The sequence below is a fragment of the Struthio camelus genome, chromosome Z (genome assembly GCF_040807025.1).
Source record: "Struthio camelus isolate bStrCam1 chromosome Z, bStrCam1.hap1, whole genome shotgun sequence".
Classification (NCBI taxonomy): domain Eukaryota; kingdom Metazoa; phylum Chordata; class Aves; order Struthioniformes; family Struthionidae; genus Struthio; species Struthio camelus.
The window spans coordinates 17,979,601-17,995,415 of record NC_090982.1 but is presented as its reverse complement, the minus strand read 5'-3'; the positions used below and the strand labels follow the sequence as shown (position 1 = coordinate 17,995,415).

The 15,815-nt window shown below is 42.7% G+C and overlaps 2 protein-coding genes across 2 annotated transcripts in view; one reads left to right on the top strand and one right to left on the bottom strand.

Moving 5' to 3' along the window:
• The first annotated feature begins 382 nt into the window (after window positions 1–382).
• Window positions 383–1,737, top strand: TMEM215 (transmembrane protein 215). Its single transcript, XM_009676780.2, has 2 exons — window positions 383–1,275; window positions 1,646–1,737. The coding sequence occupies exon 1, from the start codon at window positions 383–385 to the stop codon at window positions 1,103–1,105; it is 723 nt and encodes a 240-aa protein (XP_009675075.2). The 3' UTR covers window positions 1,106–1,275; window positions 1,646–1,737.
• Window positions 1,738–8,350: 6,613 nt separating this feature from the next.
• Window positions 8,351–15,815, bottom strand: part of LOC104145312 (atrial natriuretic peptide receptor 2) — a 36,908-nt gene continuing 29,443 nt past the window's right edge. The window contains exons 20-23 of the mRNA XM_009676781.2: window positions 14,862–15,014; window positions 13,683–13,781; window positions 11,199–11,290; window positions 8,351–10,652 (exon numbers count right to left, since the gene is read on the bottom strand). Of these exons, the coding sequence (XP_009675076.2) occupies window positions 10,503–10,652; window positions 11,199–11,290; window positions 13,683–13,781; window positions 14,862–15,014 (494 nt within the window). The 3' untranslated portion in view covers window positions 8,351–10,502. The remainder of the gene's footprint in view (window positions 10,653–11,198; window positions 11,291–13,682; window positions 13,782–14,861; window positions 15,015–15,815) is intronic.

The window sequence follows — 15,815 nt, the reverse complement described above, 5'->3', positions numbered from 1 at the left end:
GCTGCCCGCCCCCCGCCCCGCCTCGCCTCTTTGCTCTCAGCCCGCCCGTGCCCACGGGGGCACGCACACGCACACACGGACACACACACACACACACTCGGACACACACACACGCGCACACGCGCACACGCGTGCAGACCGCGGCACGCGCGTGCCCCGCCGCCACGCGTGGGAGAGCGCGGCGGGGCTGCCCCGCGCCGCCCCCGCCGCCGCCGTCGGGGCAGGGCCGGCGTCGCCTCTGCGCAGGACGCCCTCCTCTCCTGCGCTTCCCCGCTCTTTTTATTGTCCGGGAAACTTGGGCCGTTAGCGGAGGAGCTGCACCCCTTCCCCGGGGCTGCTTCGGAGGACGTGGCGAAGAGGGGGTCCCTTACACACCGGCAGGATGGTGCGGACCATGAGACCTGATGACATCAACCCCCGGACGGGGCTGGTGGTGGCTCTGGTCAGCGTGTTCCTGGTGTTCGGCTTCATGTTCACCGTGTCCGGGATCAAGGGAGAGACCCTGGGGGACATCCCCCTCCTGGCCATCGGGCCAGCCATCTGCCTACCGGGCATAGCTGCCATCGCCCTCACCAGAAAAACCGACGGTTGTACGAAATGGCCCAAGAATAAGTGTCCGTGCTGCAAGCAAGCCAAGGACCGGGATGTCATGGAGCTGCTGAGAACCCCCTCGGACCTGGAGTCTGGCAAGGGGAGCTGCGACGAGCTGGCCAAGAAGACATACCTGAAGGACAAGAAGGTGCTGCGGGGTGACGACTCCGTGTCCATCTGCACCACCACCACCACCACCACCACGACAGGCGAGTGCAAGAGTCTGATTAGAAAGGGGGAACAGGAGAAGATATTGAGATACCTGGAGACCTGTTACCCGGAGATGCCAGGGAATGTGTTCGTGGGAGATGGATCCACGTACAGTGCCTTGGAGAAGACATGCTCTTCTCCCACCAGGAACAGCGCTGCCTGCCCGGACATTGAAGATAACATTTTTGTTGCTCCTAAAGACAGCATCATTGTCTGCTCATACAAGGAGAACAGCGCTTATGACAGATACTGTTGTTACATAAACCCTACTGGAGTCAGCTCAGACCACGAGACCATAGTGTGAATGATGCATATTTTCTATGTATGTATGTATTTATACAAAAACTACAACTCCCAGCTATTGATAGGGGAAAATATAGCTGACTGCACTGCATGGGACAATCTTGATACTATTACAATTTAACCTGGTATGTGACTGATGCTCAAACCTTTTGTGCCTGAAATACTCTTTCTGTAAGTAAACAAGCATGTTTAAAGGTTAAAGAATTCAATTCTTCATTTTAGAAAAAAAAAAATCCATTTTGTGATTTTATTTTCTCCCTTTCCATTGCTTTTGCTTTAATGCTGCATATTTTGTCCAAGCCCTTAAATACATTGACGGGAGGGGCAGCACTGGCTGTCGGCTAAGATCAAGAGCTGAGTCAAAAGTAGAAAAGAATGTGGTTCTCTGTGGGTGAGTGGGTCTTAAGAAAAGTGTCACTTTGTTTTGGGAGGGATTGAGAGATGCCAGCATGCACTCCATCAGCTGGCTGATGTTTGGGAGTGACAAGGTGATTTGTCTCCACATTTCTTCCTGATAGGATTTTACTTTCCTCTGTTTTAGGTAATCCATGTACTGACTCTGTGGGCTCTTCTCCTGACATCTCCTAGGAGCTGAATAGGCTCAGGAGAGTTTTCAAAGGCTAATCCATCGTCAATAGCATGAAAGGTACAGGCTGTAGCTTCATTCCCCACTAGTGCTGAATTCACTGGAGCGTTTCTAACATTTTTGTATTTTATAGGCACACTTGACAAGGGGATTGCAACACGATCATGACACAGTTCTTGCAAAGACTAGGAGCAGATGTCAGTGGACTCTGGATCTTAAAAATATATTCCAGTACCTCTACTGTCACTTAGAAAAAAGACTCCTATGGGTTGTATTCAGAGCTGGATCTGACTTTTCTGGAAATGTCATCCTCATGTGTCTTTTTAAAAATACCTAGTGTTTCTCTGTGTCTTATGAATGGTTACAGTCCTTTTCTCAGTGGTCTCAAAGCCATGCTCTACCAGGTGGAGAGAACAGAAGACCTGGCTGACAGGCATTTTAGTTCACTGCTCGTGGGTATATAGTAAGAGAAACATGAAGTAAGTATATAGAGTAATAGAAACGTAAAGTAAGTAATGAGAATTAACCGTTCAAAGCCTGAGCCTGGGGTTCATGCACAGAAACACAAATCCCACCTGCTTTATCCAACAATAAATTACATGTTACATGCAGTATATAAAACTGTATCTGGCAGCTACTATGTAGACAAGACTGGAGATGCTGTATAATATAAAGTGTAATCGAAATGGCTACTCTAAGGGTTAAACTCTTAGGATAATAGTTACTAAAGCATGGAGTAATTTGCCAGAGTCTCAGAAAGTCCTCCAGTTTCAGTAACTGAACTGTCAAAGTCTGAAAAGCTCCTCTGTGGTGGAAGTCTTAGTAACTGTTCTCACTTCCGCTATTTTTAATCAACCATAATTTGCACTAGACAAATATATTGAATTATCTGAGTAGGAAAAAAGAAGATCTGCCTTTCTCTTGCAGTAACCTGAAACGTTGTGTAAAAAGTAATGTGGACTTTTCCGCTGTAATGAACTATTCTTTGTTGCCTTTGGAAATGCTTGGAAAGTGAAGGAAAACTTCATGCACTCAGGGGGCTCACTTGTTTGGAAACTTGCATCAAATTATTACAGACAACCAATCTCTAAAGAAATTGCTGAAAGGATGAAACAATTTTTCACGTAGGACAGTTTGGTTTCACTCTGTCACACCCAATGAGATGCTATTTATACGCTGTAGCCAGGCTTTCGTGGGGCATCAGGATGCCATTGGGATAAATAAAACAAATACAAGCTAGTCGGATTCAAGTAAAGCCTCTTAACAGATGGCTACAGGCAGGTTTGCTGCTCTGTTGTGCAGCAAAAGTAATGTGGGAAAAAACAAACCTGCGTACTCTGTGGGGCCCACATTTCATCCACTGAGCAAGGGAATTTCATAGAAATGGACCATATAGAGGAAACTCCTTCAAGTCCCATTCCCACATAGAATTGTGCTGTGGTTGTCACACAGATCATCTCCTGCAAGCTTAGTCACTACAAGGCCTTATTCTACAGTGTACTGAGCAGCTCTTTGGTGACACTAGGGAGTCTTATTTCATGACCTCTGAAGTCAATGGCTAAAACAGTGTTGCTGTACCTGATGTAGAACAAGGTCTTTAATTGCTTTCAGTTCCCAGGGGAAGCAGGTGAGGGTCTCAGCCTGTTACAGTGGGTACTCAGCATCACTGAAGATGAGGCTTGCCGGTAAAAACGGACTACTAGGTAGTCCGAACACTTCGTTAGCCAGGGTTTTGAGCAATCCTTTGCCTTGCCTAAGATAGACAAGGGTAGTCCCCTGGGAAACTAGTTTTGTACAGGTTGGTAAATATATATAGGAAGAGGTCAAGTTTTTTCATTTTTTTCTAGGATTAGATGTTCTCTGTCAAAAGTTATATGGGTTTTTACAGGGCAAGACAGTAAACTGCAGTGACAAATAAAATGATAAATATATAACATGAGGCACAGCCAAACAGTTCTCAGTCATATGCTATATTCCATTCTTACTGTTTAAAACTATCGAATGTTTGTATTAAAGCAGAGTTCAGTGGGAGTGAAAATTACCCAGAGTATAGAGAGAGACACAAAAAGTGGATGTTAAAAACATGGTATTTACTGGCAGCATCCTTACTCTGCTAATTTCACTGAGATGAGATTTTGTGCTAAAAATACAAGAAGTTTAGACAATATTTCTAGGCTAATCTACCATATCCACTAAGATTTTCTACTAAACATATGGGATTCTGAAGTTAAAAAAATGTTGTTGTATTGTCTTTGAAATCTCTTTCCCTAAGAATTTTCCTTTCTTTTCCTGTAGTTAAGCAGAAAATGAAATGGAAATGGGTACATTTGGCCATTTAAAAATGAACCTTCTTTTTTTAACAGAGTGAACTTTTTTCATACACTATAGTTTTGCCAGTGAAAATCCACTGCTTACTTGATCAAACAAAGACAGCATGACAGCAGCAGTGCCTCAAGCTTTTTATGTAGATACCCTGCTCTGACCAGAGAACTATTGAGGCTGTATTTTCATTCAGCTCACGCGGTCTCTTCTGACAGTTGCGAGAACTTGTAGGACCAGAGCTGATCCTGGAACAAATAGGAATAATTATGCTGCTTTTCATACAGCAACTTCTGCTTGTTCTGGGTTTGAATTTGACCTCAGAATACCACAGCTTTGGGTCTGATTCCAAAACATGACCTGGGGGTGAGACTGTTTTTCTGCCATTACTACCATTATAACATCTGTGGATTAAAATTCCACTTCTCTCCCAGTGTTATCCTCCAAATAATGCTTGCAGTTGTATTAGAGGTCTGTTTCTGGGGCTAAAGCCTGGTCCTAGTGCTTGGTCATACAGTATGGGTGACAGGGCATATATTAGCATTTGAAGAAAGGCAGTGATAACGGCCATTTGGAGAAGCTTTCTAAGATACATTTATTTTTAGAGTAGCGTTTGTCATAGTGCTACAGTGGGGTTCTGCTTCTTTTAAGAAACCACGTAAAAGTGACACACATGAAATGTATTCAGGACAATTTCGTGTTGTTTTGGTTAAATTTTTGTTGTTGTCATGAATAGAATTTTTATAGTCATACAAGCTGACCATTAAAAAGCCTTTAACTTAAAACTGGGAATTTTAGTCAGGCCTAGTCCATTATAAGTTTTCTCACCTCTATTCAGGGATGATTGCATTGTTCAGAAAGCAGATAGGAAACCAGAACCAGAGTGTGTGATTTGTCCCCCTGAAGTGCTGAACCATAGCTGGTCCTTTCTGACTAGAGCAAAATGAGAGGGAGGTGAGAGTGCTCAGGGCTTTTGTCCCTCAGGGGTATTCTTGATCTGTGTCCTTGCAGAAATACAATGCTCTTTCATGGGCAGATTTTCCTCCCCATCCCATCCAGCTATCCTCAGTCCATGTCCCAGGGACTATTTTGTGATATTTGTGTCACAGTGTGGTTATCAGAGTAACAGGTGCTGACTGTGACCTCATGCACAGCAGTTCTGCTTACGAGATGCTTACGAGACTGGTCACAGAGCAAGGTCCTACCCTTTATCAGGACTGTGTAATCTGACCATGTATCATCCATCCAATATAAGCTGTTATGTTAAGACATCCAACTAAACTGCTGCAGTTCTTGCAGCAAAAGCCTTGGATTTTGCAACACTGCGTATTATCTTTCACAGTGAAGGTGCTATAGAGATAGGTTAGAGATGGGTAACTGTCAGGCCTCAAAGTCACTTCCAGCCTGGTTTTCATGAGCATTTAAGGACTGATCTATTTATGTACAGAGCACAGCCTGCACTCAGAAACTTAAATCTCAACACATTGCCAGTAATGCCATATTGCTAGAAAGCACAGTTCTAACAGGAGAGATTTTTCCTAGTCCTGAAAGATTTCTGTTTAAGTTTCTAGTGCCAATAGTATTAAAGCAGGTAGGGGTTTCTCCTAATAAGTAGCCTGAAGCGTTTATTTCCTGACACGTTCTTAACACACAGCATGGGGCATAAGCTGCAAAGCAGCTGGTGCTGAGCTGTGCTCTAATCTGCAGCCTTCTGAGCATGAACCCCCAGCTGGGACAACTGCAGTTGTTTGTTACTTGCCGGTACTGTGGGCCTTTTAATGTCTTGCATTTAGAGACAATGCAGAGATCAAAGCCAGGCTTCCCTTGCAGTGCTTGGAGACAGACTTTTATCGGGAAAGACTACCCTTACTTTGTCAGCCCTCTCAATGGAGGAATGCCAGACCCCATATTCTCTTTACAAGTCAAGGAGGTCCAGCCATTTTGGTTTTTAAATCATGTGTTATTTTCTGTTCAGAAGAGTTGCAAGAATCAAATCTGACTATCTGATTGTCAGGATGCATTCAGAGACATTAATGCTTAACTTTTTGACTTAAAACCACTATATCATACATAGGAGTTTATACATTAGACATCTGCTTTCAAGAGCAGGTCACAGAATGCACAAATATAGCAGTGTATTCATTTGAAATCCGCTCCAATAACCTCTCTGTCTTGCAGAAACAGCCACTTCAGTATTCTTGGAAAACACAGATCCAGACCCAAATTTTCTACCTCAGCCCTACAGTTGCAATCCTGAAGCTTTAAAGTTCCTCTTTTCTTTTAGGAGAAGAGACTCTTTACAAGAAGAACTTTGCTGTGGCTCTTCTAGTGCACGCTCCTTCCAACAGCATACACAGAATTTAAACGTCCCAGAACTATGCTGCTATAACCGCAGTGAAATCTTGGCTCCATTAACGGATAGCAAACTCAGATTTTCCAGATCGCTTTGTGTTCAGCAATTTCCCAAACCCTTAGTTTCTGGCTGTGTACCTCATGCTCATGAGGTAAGAATAGAAAAACAGGTATTATAGCCATTCATGAAAGGAAAAAAGCCCAGAAAGATTTCATGGACAGTACTTCATTTCTTTGTTAGATAAATTGTGAAATAGTGTGGCCACAAAGGCAACATATTCAGAGTTTCTTTCTGCCTGGAGGCAGAATGCAAGAGTTACGGAAAGAACTTGATGTGTAGCAGGTGGCTGGCTGATCTACGTGTTGCACATACGTAGTACTCAGAGGCTGTGACAGAGTGTGTAAGGGCCTAGGGTCTCTCAAAATCTCATCCTGTACCAACGCTTGGTGTGTTATTCTTATTTTAAACTGTTATAATCACAGGGATGTATATACATCCTAGGGACCCTAGTATCAGTCTCAGATCAAATATGGATCTTCAAGAAACCGTGCATCCTATGACTGCACACTCAGGCTCAACATTCCTGCTATGTACTGTTGGGGAAGACCATCTGACTTCATTTCACTTTTCTTTAAACAAATTCATATTTCTGATTTGTTTCTTCATAGTTATGTCTAAACAAAAAAGCAGAAACTAGGGACCCTATGCACATATCAGTAACAGGCTAAATAAAGTGTGTTTGCCTTGCAGTCTGGGGATAAGGGATAACTTTTCAGTGGCAGAACTGAAAATCTTTTCCCACCACTAAGGTATGAATACAATCCAGGAAGCTTTACACCTGGAAATAGCATGAATCATTTCTTTTTTTTCTCATTGGGACTTTTTAAAATATTGTGGTTATTCAGTCTACTCCATTACACTCAGGCTCAAACAGTATTGTGAAGGTTTATCAACCGTATTAAAAACTTTCATAAATTAGTTGTTGCTTTATTGTGCAATTTATTTAATGTACCTGCCTGCATCCTCATCTGTATGTGGCTGGAACTGCAATAGTCACAACACACAATCTTTCTTTAAAATCACCACTTCATGAATGAAATATTAGTATCCACTGCATTGTTTTCCGGGACTGTAGCCTGTGAAAGGACACCGATTGAAGAAATGAAGGCGACTGAAGAACTGAAGGCAGCCATAAAGTAGAGCTCTCCTTCAGTTCTTCAGGTCTATCATTACAATTGCTTTCCCCTTTTCTAGTAGGTGTTGTACAGTCTCCTACGAAAGGAATAACATACCGCAGATACAGCAACGTATTGCGTCCACTTTTAGAAAAGGGCATCTGCTAGGCGAGCTCACAAAGTCCACCTCTGGGTTGTGAATCTTCATGGATTTAAAGTGTTGCACAGATGGAGCACTGGTCTGGTTATCAGGCTTCAGCCTGAGCCACTGCAATCACGGGTCAGTTTTCTGCATTGCCAAAGCTGCCGAGACTTCAGGCAGCAGCTTCATCGGCTGCCGTAACAAACTCGCTCGCTACATTTCCTGGGCAGTCGGAGATAGTGAGAGCTGTAATAGGAAAGGTCTGAGTTTGCAGTAATATTAGTCACAAGTGCAGCCCACGCAAGGATGTAGATTTACAGGTGGCTACATGGGCCAGCATCCCCAGGGGGTAAAAGCAAGGTGCATCCCACAGGCTTTACACTGCCACCAGATTCACCTTTGGTGGATTAAGTGGATTAAGTACAGTCTCTACTGATTGCCCTGTTGTATTGAATATTGTATTTGAGTATTTGAATACTACCCAAGGACATGTCAGTAGTGAGGGCTCCACTTGCCCTCACTACTCCCTCATCCAACAAGCTTGCTAATGCTCATCATTACCCATATATATTTACAAGAATTTATACTCAGAAGACGCTCATTTTAAAGATTTTAATTCTAAAAGCAACACTAAAATATAGTAGATGGCTTAAAATTGCAGTAATGTCACAGATTGAATGTCTAACAGAGCATATGCTATCACATTCGTATTTGATAAAAGACCCTATGATATGACCTTTTCTAATAAAAACAAGGTAAAAACAAACTCACTGAAAGAATGTTGAAAAGTATATTGCACATTTTGCAACATTATAACACAGAAGAGATTTTCAAAACATCTAGATAACATTTGTGTAAAGGAAATAGTTGTTTTAAAGGTCATCACTGGGCTCTGGATAACTGAAAAGTTTATTTTGCTAAGATTACAAAAAGGTAACTATACTATACCTTGCACTAATACGACATGTAAAAATATAGAAAGGAATTTTTGGAGAAAATGTGAAATAAATTTTAAATTTTACTTCTTAAAAATTGAGATGGATTCTGTGTTGGGATTTAATGTGATAAGGTCAGGTATATGTGCCTGGCTGTTCCGGTCACATTCAAATGGCAGTTTTGCCATAGACTTTTGAGATAGAATGTCATCCAGAACGTTCTTCTTTCTTTTTTTTTTTTTTTTTTGTTTGCTGATTTCAAAGAAGTCATCTATAATTAGGAAGGATTTAAGTTCTGCCTCTGTTAGGCATCTCTGAAAAGTCTAACTTTATTACTGTGCTTATTTTCCACAGAAGCTAAACTGCAGTGTGAATCTCTTATTACAATCCCAAAACGTACATTCAGCATTAAAAAAGGTGCTGACTATGTGGGAATGTGGACAACTAGTTAACTGCTTGTTTAAGCTGAACAAACTTGCACCAGCAAAAATTGCGTCTACATGTATGCTGTTGTACTCTTACCTCAGAGCGGGCAGAGACTGGAGGGTGAGGGAACAGAGCAAGGAGCAGTAAACGGAGCTGTATCCTATACAGTCCTTCCTTTTCACCTCCTTCCCCACTACACAGTCCAGATCATATTATGGTGGAGCTGCTGTGACTCTGTGTAGCCTTTCTTTCCCCATTTTGTATAACTAATTCTGCTAGACTGTTTGCTAATCAGTTTAACTGAACTAGCTAAGCTTCAAAAGTAGATTACCCCTGAAAAGTGCTTTGTTGCCATAAATAAAACCCTAAAAATTGTAGACAAGGTCCACCAGACATAAGGTTTGGCTTTAAGGGCAGTCAACACCAGCAGTGCTGCAGCACCACGCTCATCAACAGATTACTCCATTAGCAGTGACAGGTGTCTCTTTACAGGAAGTGCTTGCTCAGGAATGACCTTTTATAAACTGTCCTAAATTACACAGTGACTCAGAGGGCTCCCTAATTTCACAGTCAGACAGCTATCCAACAATACTATGCCACAGCCACTTCTCTAGGCAAAGGCAAATCTGTAATATAAGCTAATGCTAAAAGCAGTATTTCAGAGAGGACCTGGAGCAGTCGAAGACTGCTGTGCAGCCACCAGAGTGGTTGTAATAATGCTCTGTCCTCTGTTTAACAACAGCATGCAATGTTTCTCATTTTTCTCCCATTTTCAGATCTCTACACGAAGAGGGCAAATATCATGATGCGTTGTACCTATGGATCTAACCCGGACTTTCTTCCCAGTTGCGACGCATAGACTGCAGCGATTCTGTGTTCCGGATGGTGGAGGTGAAATGAAGTCGGAGCACAAATTCTCGTCTTGGACTTGTGTCCGTTGTGGTTGCGCTGATTCCTCCTTCTCTTTCACCAGGCCTTCCTTTGTAACACAATACACATTTCTTTTTTTTCCCTTTCAAACTATGAACATCATCACGCCCACAGGGTCTGTCTCACCACTAAGTAACAGCACTACCCTGTTCTTCTCTTTCCAGTGGGAGCAGCTCATGTCCTGAAATGACCTGCCAGCTGGTTTGGAGGTAATGGAGGCTGCTTGCAGAGGCTTATCCAGGAAAGCAAATCAGCAGCTAACCCTGCCCTTGTCCCTTGTGATGTTGGAGTTCTTATGTATCATTCCCCAAGATGAATTTTGCTTTTTTGTGTTTTTGCAGCCACTGGTGGGAGAGATACCAGCGATCTGGAGAAAACAGTCTGGGCTACTATATCCACAAGGCCAAAGGGGCGTGCTATCTATTTTCTTACTTTCTGAAACTGTTTCATGACAGTGCACATCCACAAGGTGGTCTGACAGACTGAAAGCAGGGAGGACGCTGAAGCTGCTAAGTGGCTACGAAACAGTGCTTTAGAGAGGATCCCTGGGAAGGACACCAGGTATCAGACTGAATGAAGCTCTGTCAGGGTCTTGAAGAGCCGCAGGAGGGCGGGGGACTGCCTTCTGGGTGGCAGAGGCTTTCTTCCCTTCAAGCCAGTATGTTACCATGTCTCCTTTTCCCTAGGGAAGAAAATGAGTCATAGAGCTATAGTGCTACCAAACTTTTCTGCAATAATGTTATTACATCTCAGGGTGTGCCACAAAAGGAGGCCAATGCACCTGTTAGTCATTTTACAGATCGGGAAACTGAGGCACAAAACCTTGCCTTTAAAAGTCAGCGTGCAGCACTGTGGACTAAAGCTCAATTGTTCAAAGTCCCAACCAACGCTGGTCCAAGAGGATGTCACTCCTCTTATAGAACTATTATTATTTATGATGTTTCTTAATGAACTTTTCTGACTTCAGGCAGTTATGACAGACTGATTTGCCAAGCAGTACTTCCAGGTTTGGGTTAGTCCTCATCCTCTGAATTATCATAGTTATCTTTGAACAAGACCATGGAATTGGTCCTGATTTAAAAACTGAGCCTCCTCTCTTCAGGAGCAGAAACTAGTCTAACTCAAGGCCTTTGAGAGGTGGAGGACTGAATGGGTTAAAATTCAGGCACTCCAGAGTACTTTCACACTCTCCTCTCTGAAAAGCTGAGTATAAATGTTGCATACACACCTTGACTTGTAAATTCCCACGGCACACTAGCACATACTCTCCGATCTGCTCCAACAACTGGTATGCACTTGAACTGCACTGTATTTTAAGAGCTGGAAAGAGAGAAAATCGTCATGTAATTGTGTCCATTTAACCATTTAAGAAAGACTCAGCAACCTCTCTGCTGCAGAGACTCCAGGACTTGCTAATGAACTTGCTTTTCTTCTTATCTTTGTTGGCATTCCCCTGATATCTGAAGTGATCACACACAAGTGCCAATATCCTGGGCCTCTTTGTGAGGGCGTCTCAGGACAGGACAAATACACAGCTGTCAACAAACAGTACTGTTCACATCCTGCATATGATATTATTTTTCTACTCTTTACAGCCAGCTGCCTGGCTGGAGCCTCTGACAGGAAACCCTTTCACTTAGCAGTGAAGAAATCCATACATAGTTCTGCTGCTGGTCAGTAAAGTGCCAGTGCTTTCTTCAAGTATACTCTTTTCCACAAAGAGCAAAAAAAAAGAAACTCCCATCCTTGCACTGCTTCCAAACCTGTAAATAAAAAGGGGAGAAGGGACAATATTATCATAGTTCCTCTATTTTTTTTTAGCAATGCAATTTTCCCTTAGCTGCATATGTGTCTTCATGTAAATCCTGGTTCTCTTGCATTTTGCAAATGAGAGAAGGAAGACAGAGGAGGAGGACAGATAGCAGGAGTCCTGGATACTCCTGCTTTTCCAGAAAACCAAATTTTGCCAAGGTTTGGAAATCTCCCATTTTGTCATGAATTTTTTGTGACAATGAATAAATCATTATATTTACCTGTTAGAAAAAGATCCAAGATGGTAGTAGACCTGGCTGGGAGTCTTCTACTGAATTTTTTGTTGTCGGAAAATGACATTTTTGTAAAATACAAAACTTTTTTGTTTAAATGTTTTTTATTGAAAGTCTCAAAACAATCCCTACAGACCAGGAAATGTATGTTGTAACATACCCAAATGCATATCTATGAAACATTCTTTCTAGCATCTATTTGCTATTTTAACTGTTCATCCTACTTTGGAACAAATGACTACTGCTCAACTTCCAGCTGAAAGAAATTTTTGTTTAAGTTGCTAGTCATGGTATTAATTGCCCTATTCCACAGTGATCTTCCAAGGGTTAAAGCATGTTAACACTGTTTGAGATCCTCAGATGTATGTGGCCAAGGAAAGAGGCAGAAAAGAAAAAACCTGGCTTAAAAGATAAGAAGGTCTGTCTTTGTACTTGAGTTTAAAGCGATCCCAAGCCATGTGAGAGAGGCAGAGACACAGAACAGAAGATGAATGTGAAGGATGATGGAAGCAGATTTTGCACATTTCAAATGAGATCACAAAGGGGCCTGCAAGGGAGAGGAGGAAGAGGGAAGGAGCCATCTGGGAGACTGACAGTAAGAAACAAAGTTGCACGTTTTACACAAGCTAGCATTTGTTTTGGAAAAAATCTTCATAATGCTGAGAAGGGATGGAACCTGCTTGAATCTCCTTCAAAAGCCATCATGTAGGACCACTCCCTTGCCCTCCTGCTTTGTTTTTAGTGTAATGTGATAGATGACATCCAAGGTGACATGTTCAAGACTACTTTTTGTCATGAAATTACCACCAAAAATCCCTTGGGTTTTGCCAAACTTAAATTAATTTAGATAGCATTCTGATTTAAACCACGAAACTAGTCAGACTTATTTCATGAATGAGATAGATAAACAAAAACAAGTAATTAAGCCAGTTTGGCTTTCGATTACTTGCTCATCCACTTTTTGTTTTCAGTTCTGGTAGCTCAGACTAAGTATTTCAGAAGCTGAACTTCAAATGCTCATGCTGACTAAAGACAAAGCATGGTAACTAAACACGGAGCTCTGTTGTCCGCTGCAGAGAAGTGAAAGTGAGGATATAACCGTGATTTGCTCTACAGAGATTTCTATCAACTCTCTTTCCTGGATGACAGGTTGACCCTTCCATACCTGCTAAAGGCAGACACGGCTCCCATGGAGGAACTGTGGAACCCACCTCTGGGTTCTCATTAGAGGAAGCTCTAAGTTAGAAATAGGAGCTGTGAATATATGCTTGCTATAAATTCAGCTGGGTGCCATGAAGGAAGAGTAACAGTGAATATACTTATTTAGCTTTCATTTTCTCTTTTCCAAAATCTGCTTGCTGCCTGGTCTTTTTACGGCAGAGAACTTCAAAGCCTTGGAAATCCCCCTCTGAGAACTGGGGAAGGAAGGGTTGCTGTTACAAAGCTTACAAAGGATCCCGTTTCTTCACAGAATAGGAGAACCCTAGGTTGACAAATGTGTGTGTGGATAGATAATGAGTAGGCAAATTGGACCCAGGAATCAACATCCTCCAAGCGTAAGGACTTACAGTCATTTAAACAGGTAAGGACTCAAAACACTGCATATTGCTCTTTCAAAGCTCGTTAAAGGATGGTCAAAACTGCACCTGCAGTTTGCTCCTTGTTACCTTCACTGGTGGATTCCCTCCTGGAAGCTGTGTTCACAGTGTCTCCAAACAAACAGTACCGTGGCATTTTGGTCCCCACAACTCCTGCTACAACTGCCCCTGTTAAAGGAAAGAAAGCAAGATATTCTGTGTTTTTAATTCAGGTACTTATCCATATAGCCTCCCAGCTGCTTCCTACATTACCCTTTATCTCACTTATTAACAAAACAAAGATTGAATGTCAGTATTATCTTAACCAGGTTATATTTCTGGTTTATAGTTGGCTTTCGGAGCCATGGAGGGAATCCCAGAAAGGCCTCAAAACAGGATGGTAGGAGAAAGGAGGATGGGTGGAGATACAGAGCATGAGTTAAAGCACATGCGGATACCATGTAGCAACAGCACAAAAAATATTGTGAGGGATGGGGAGGTAAGAATGCCCCCAATAGCAACTGTTCACACAACACCCACTAGTCCTGTGAAAAAGGAGACACAAGAAACATCCTGCTCCTGCGGAAGGCAGCCAGTGAACCTGTTCATCAAATATTAGTTTTGATTCCTTTGTGTCAGCCCCCAGGTTATTTAAAATGTAGACGCGTGGATCTCTTGCCGCTCAACTGGCAGATGCTGCGCTGCGCAGCACGTGTCCAAATCTGGCTGTTTAGTGGAGAGGGCTTGCAACCGGACTTCAGCTCAGCTCAGGGAGCTGGGCATCTGAGAGAGAGGGCTGAATCACTCAAGAAGCAGCTCACGGTTTTGAGTACAGAACAGCGAAAAGGACTAGTAACAGAGGCAGAACGGCCTTCCCTACTTGCGTCGGCAAAGGCATTCCTTCACATCCTGTGAAGTTAAGTGTGGCCTGCACTTCACCGAAGTGATTGGTGGGACTTGGTTTGCCGAAACACCTGTATCAGCAGGCTGTTGGGGTCTACTTTTATCCCAGGAACTACCTCTCTTCAATGACTGCCTTCTCATGGCATCACAAAGGGGAAGACGGGGCCACATCGTGTTTCCAGCATTGTATTCTGTGTTGTACTTCCAATATTCCACATTTCTAGTATTGTATTCTGTTGGTCTAACTCCTAGGAAGTGCTTCATCCTATGGCAGGAAATTCACTTAACTTTTAACAGAGAGGAAATGCCACTACAGAAACGCTAGTTAGACCGGAGGCAGGCTCTTCAGTAGCCCTGTCAACATACCTGAATGGATTCCCGCTCTTATCTTTAGGAGGGTGTTGGGCTTGTGTGGGATCTTGAAAGTCTTGCAGACAGCCACAAGGTCTAAAGCCATGCTTGTGATCTCACCGGCGTGGAGGATCCCATTCTCTCTGGGTACCCCCGACACTACCATATCTTAACACAACAATGCAACTGTGTTAGCCATTGGCATCAGCCATACTTTTGTTCTAGCATGCTGCCTAAGTTTTGGGGTTTTTTTTTTAGTTCTGTTCCTTCACATCATGAGGCACAGTTGTGCCTGTTGAGCACAAAGAACCAGAAACAAAAGAAGTGTAGAGCAATAGTTAGCGTGTGTTAGTTAATACCCTAGCTAGTATGGGTTAGCTAGTACCTAGTTAATACCTACTACCTACTTAATATGTGTTAGTTAATACTTTAGTTCTTACAAATGTTAGATTTCCTTCTTGCTTTTCCATAAGGCTATGTCCTCTGCTTCCCTCCAGGACAGACAGTGGCCAAGTAGCTTTTCCATACCTTTGTCTTTAGGTAGGTATTACAAAGAAAAACAGTGAATCCCACTAGGCCTTTTCCTATGCCTACTGGCATTGGCTGTTATGCGCAGGAGAAGAGATAGGTCTCTTTGGGAACCCCAGGATACAGTTCCTCAGGAATCCTATGCGGTAGCATATGTTCTACCATGCCAAGGAAAAAGGAGTGTTTTTTCTCTTCTGTAACATTTAAAGGATTTACATTCTATCATCTCATCCAAAGATCCCGCTAGATTCTGCTAGGTTTTGGGTGGAACTCAGTTTTAATAGAGGTCAATTCCCAGAATATTTCCCAGATGGCAAATAGTATGGTATTTTCCTAAAAATCACAAAAGAAGAGGCAGCCAAGCCCCTACAGAGCGTGAGGGGAAATAAAGCTGTTACAATCTTCTCAAAAAAGACATAGACAGCATAGCTTAGGGAACAG

Bases quoted from the DNA above. Each gene is read 5' to 3' on its own strand.
- TMEM215 (XM_009676780.2), top strand. From the start codon at position 383: ATGGTGCGGACCATGAGACCTGATGACATCAACCCCCGGACGGGGCTG.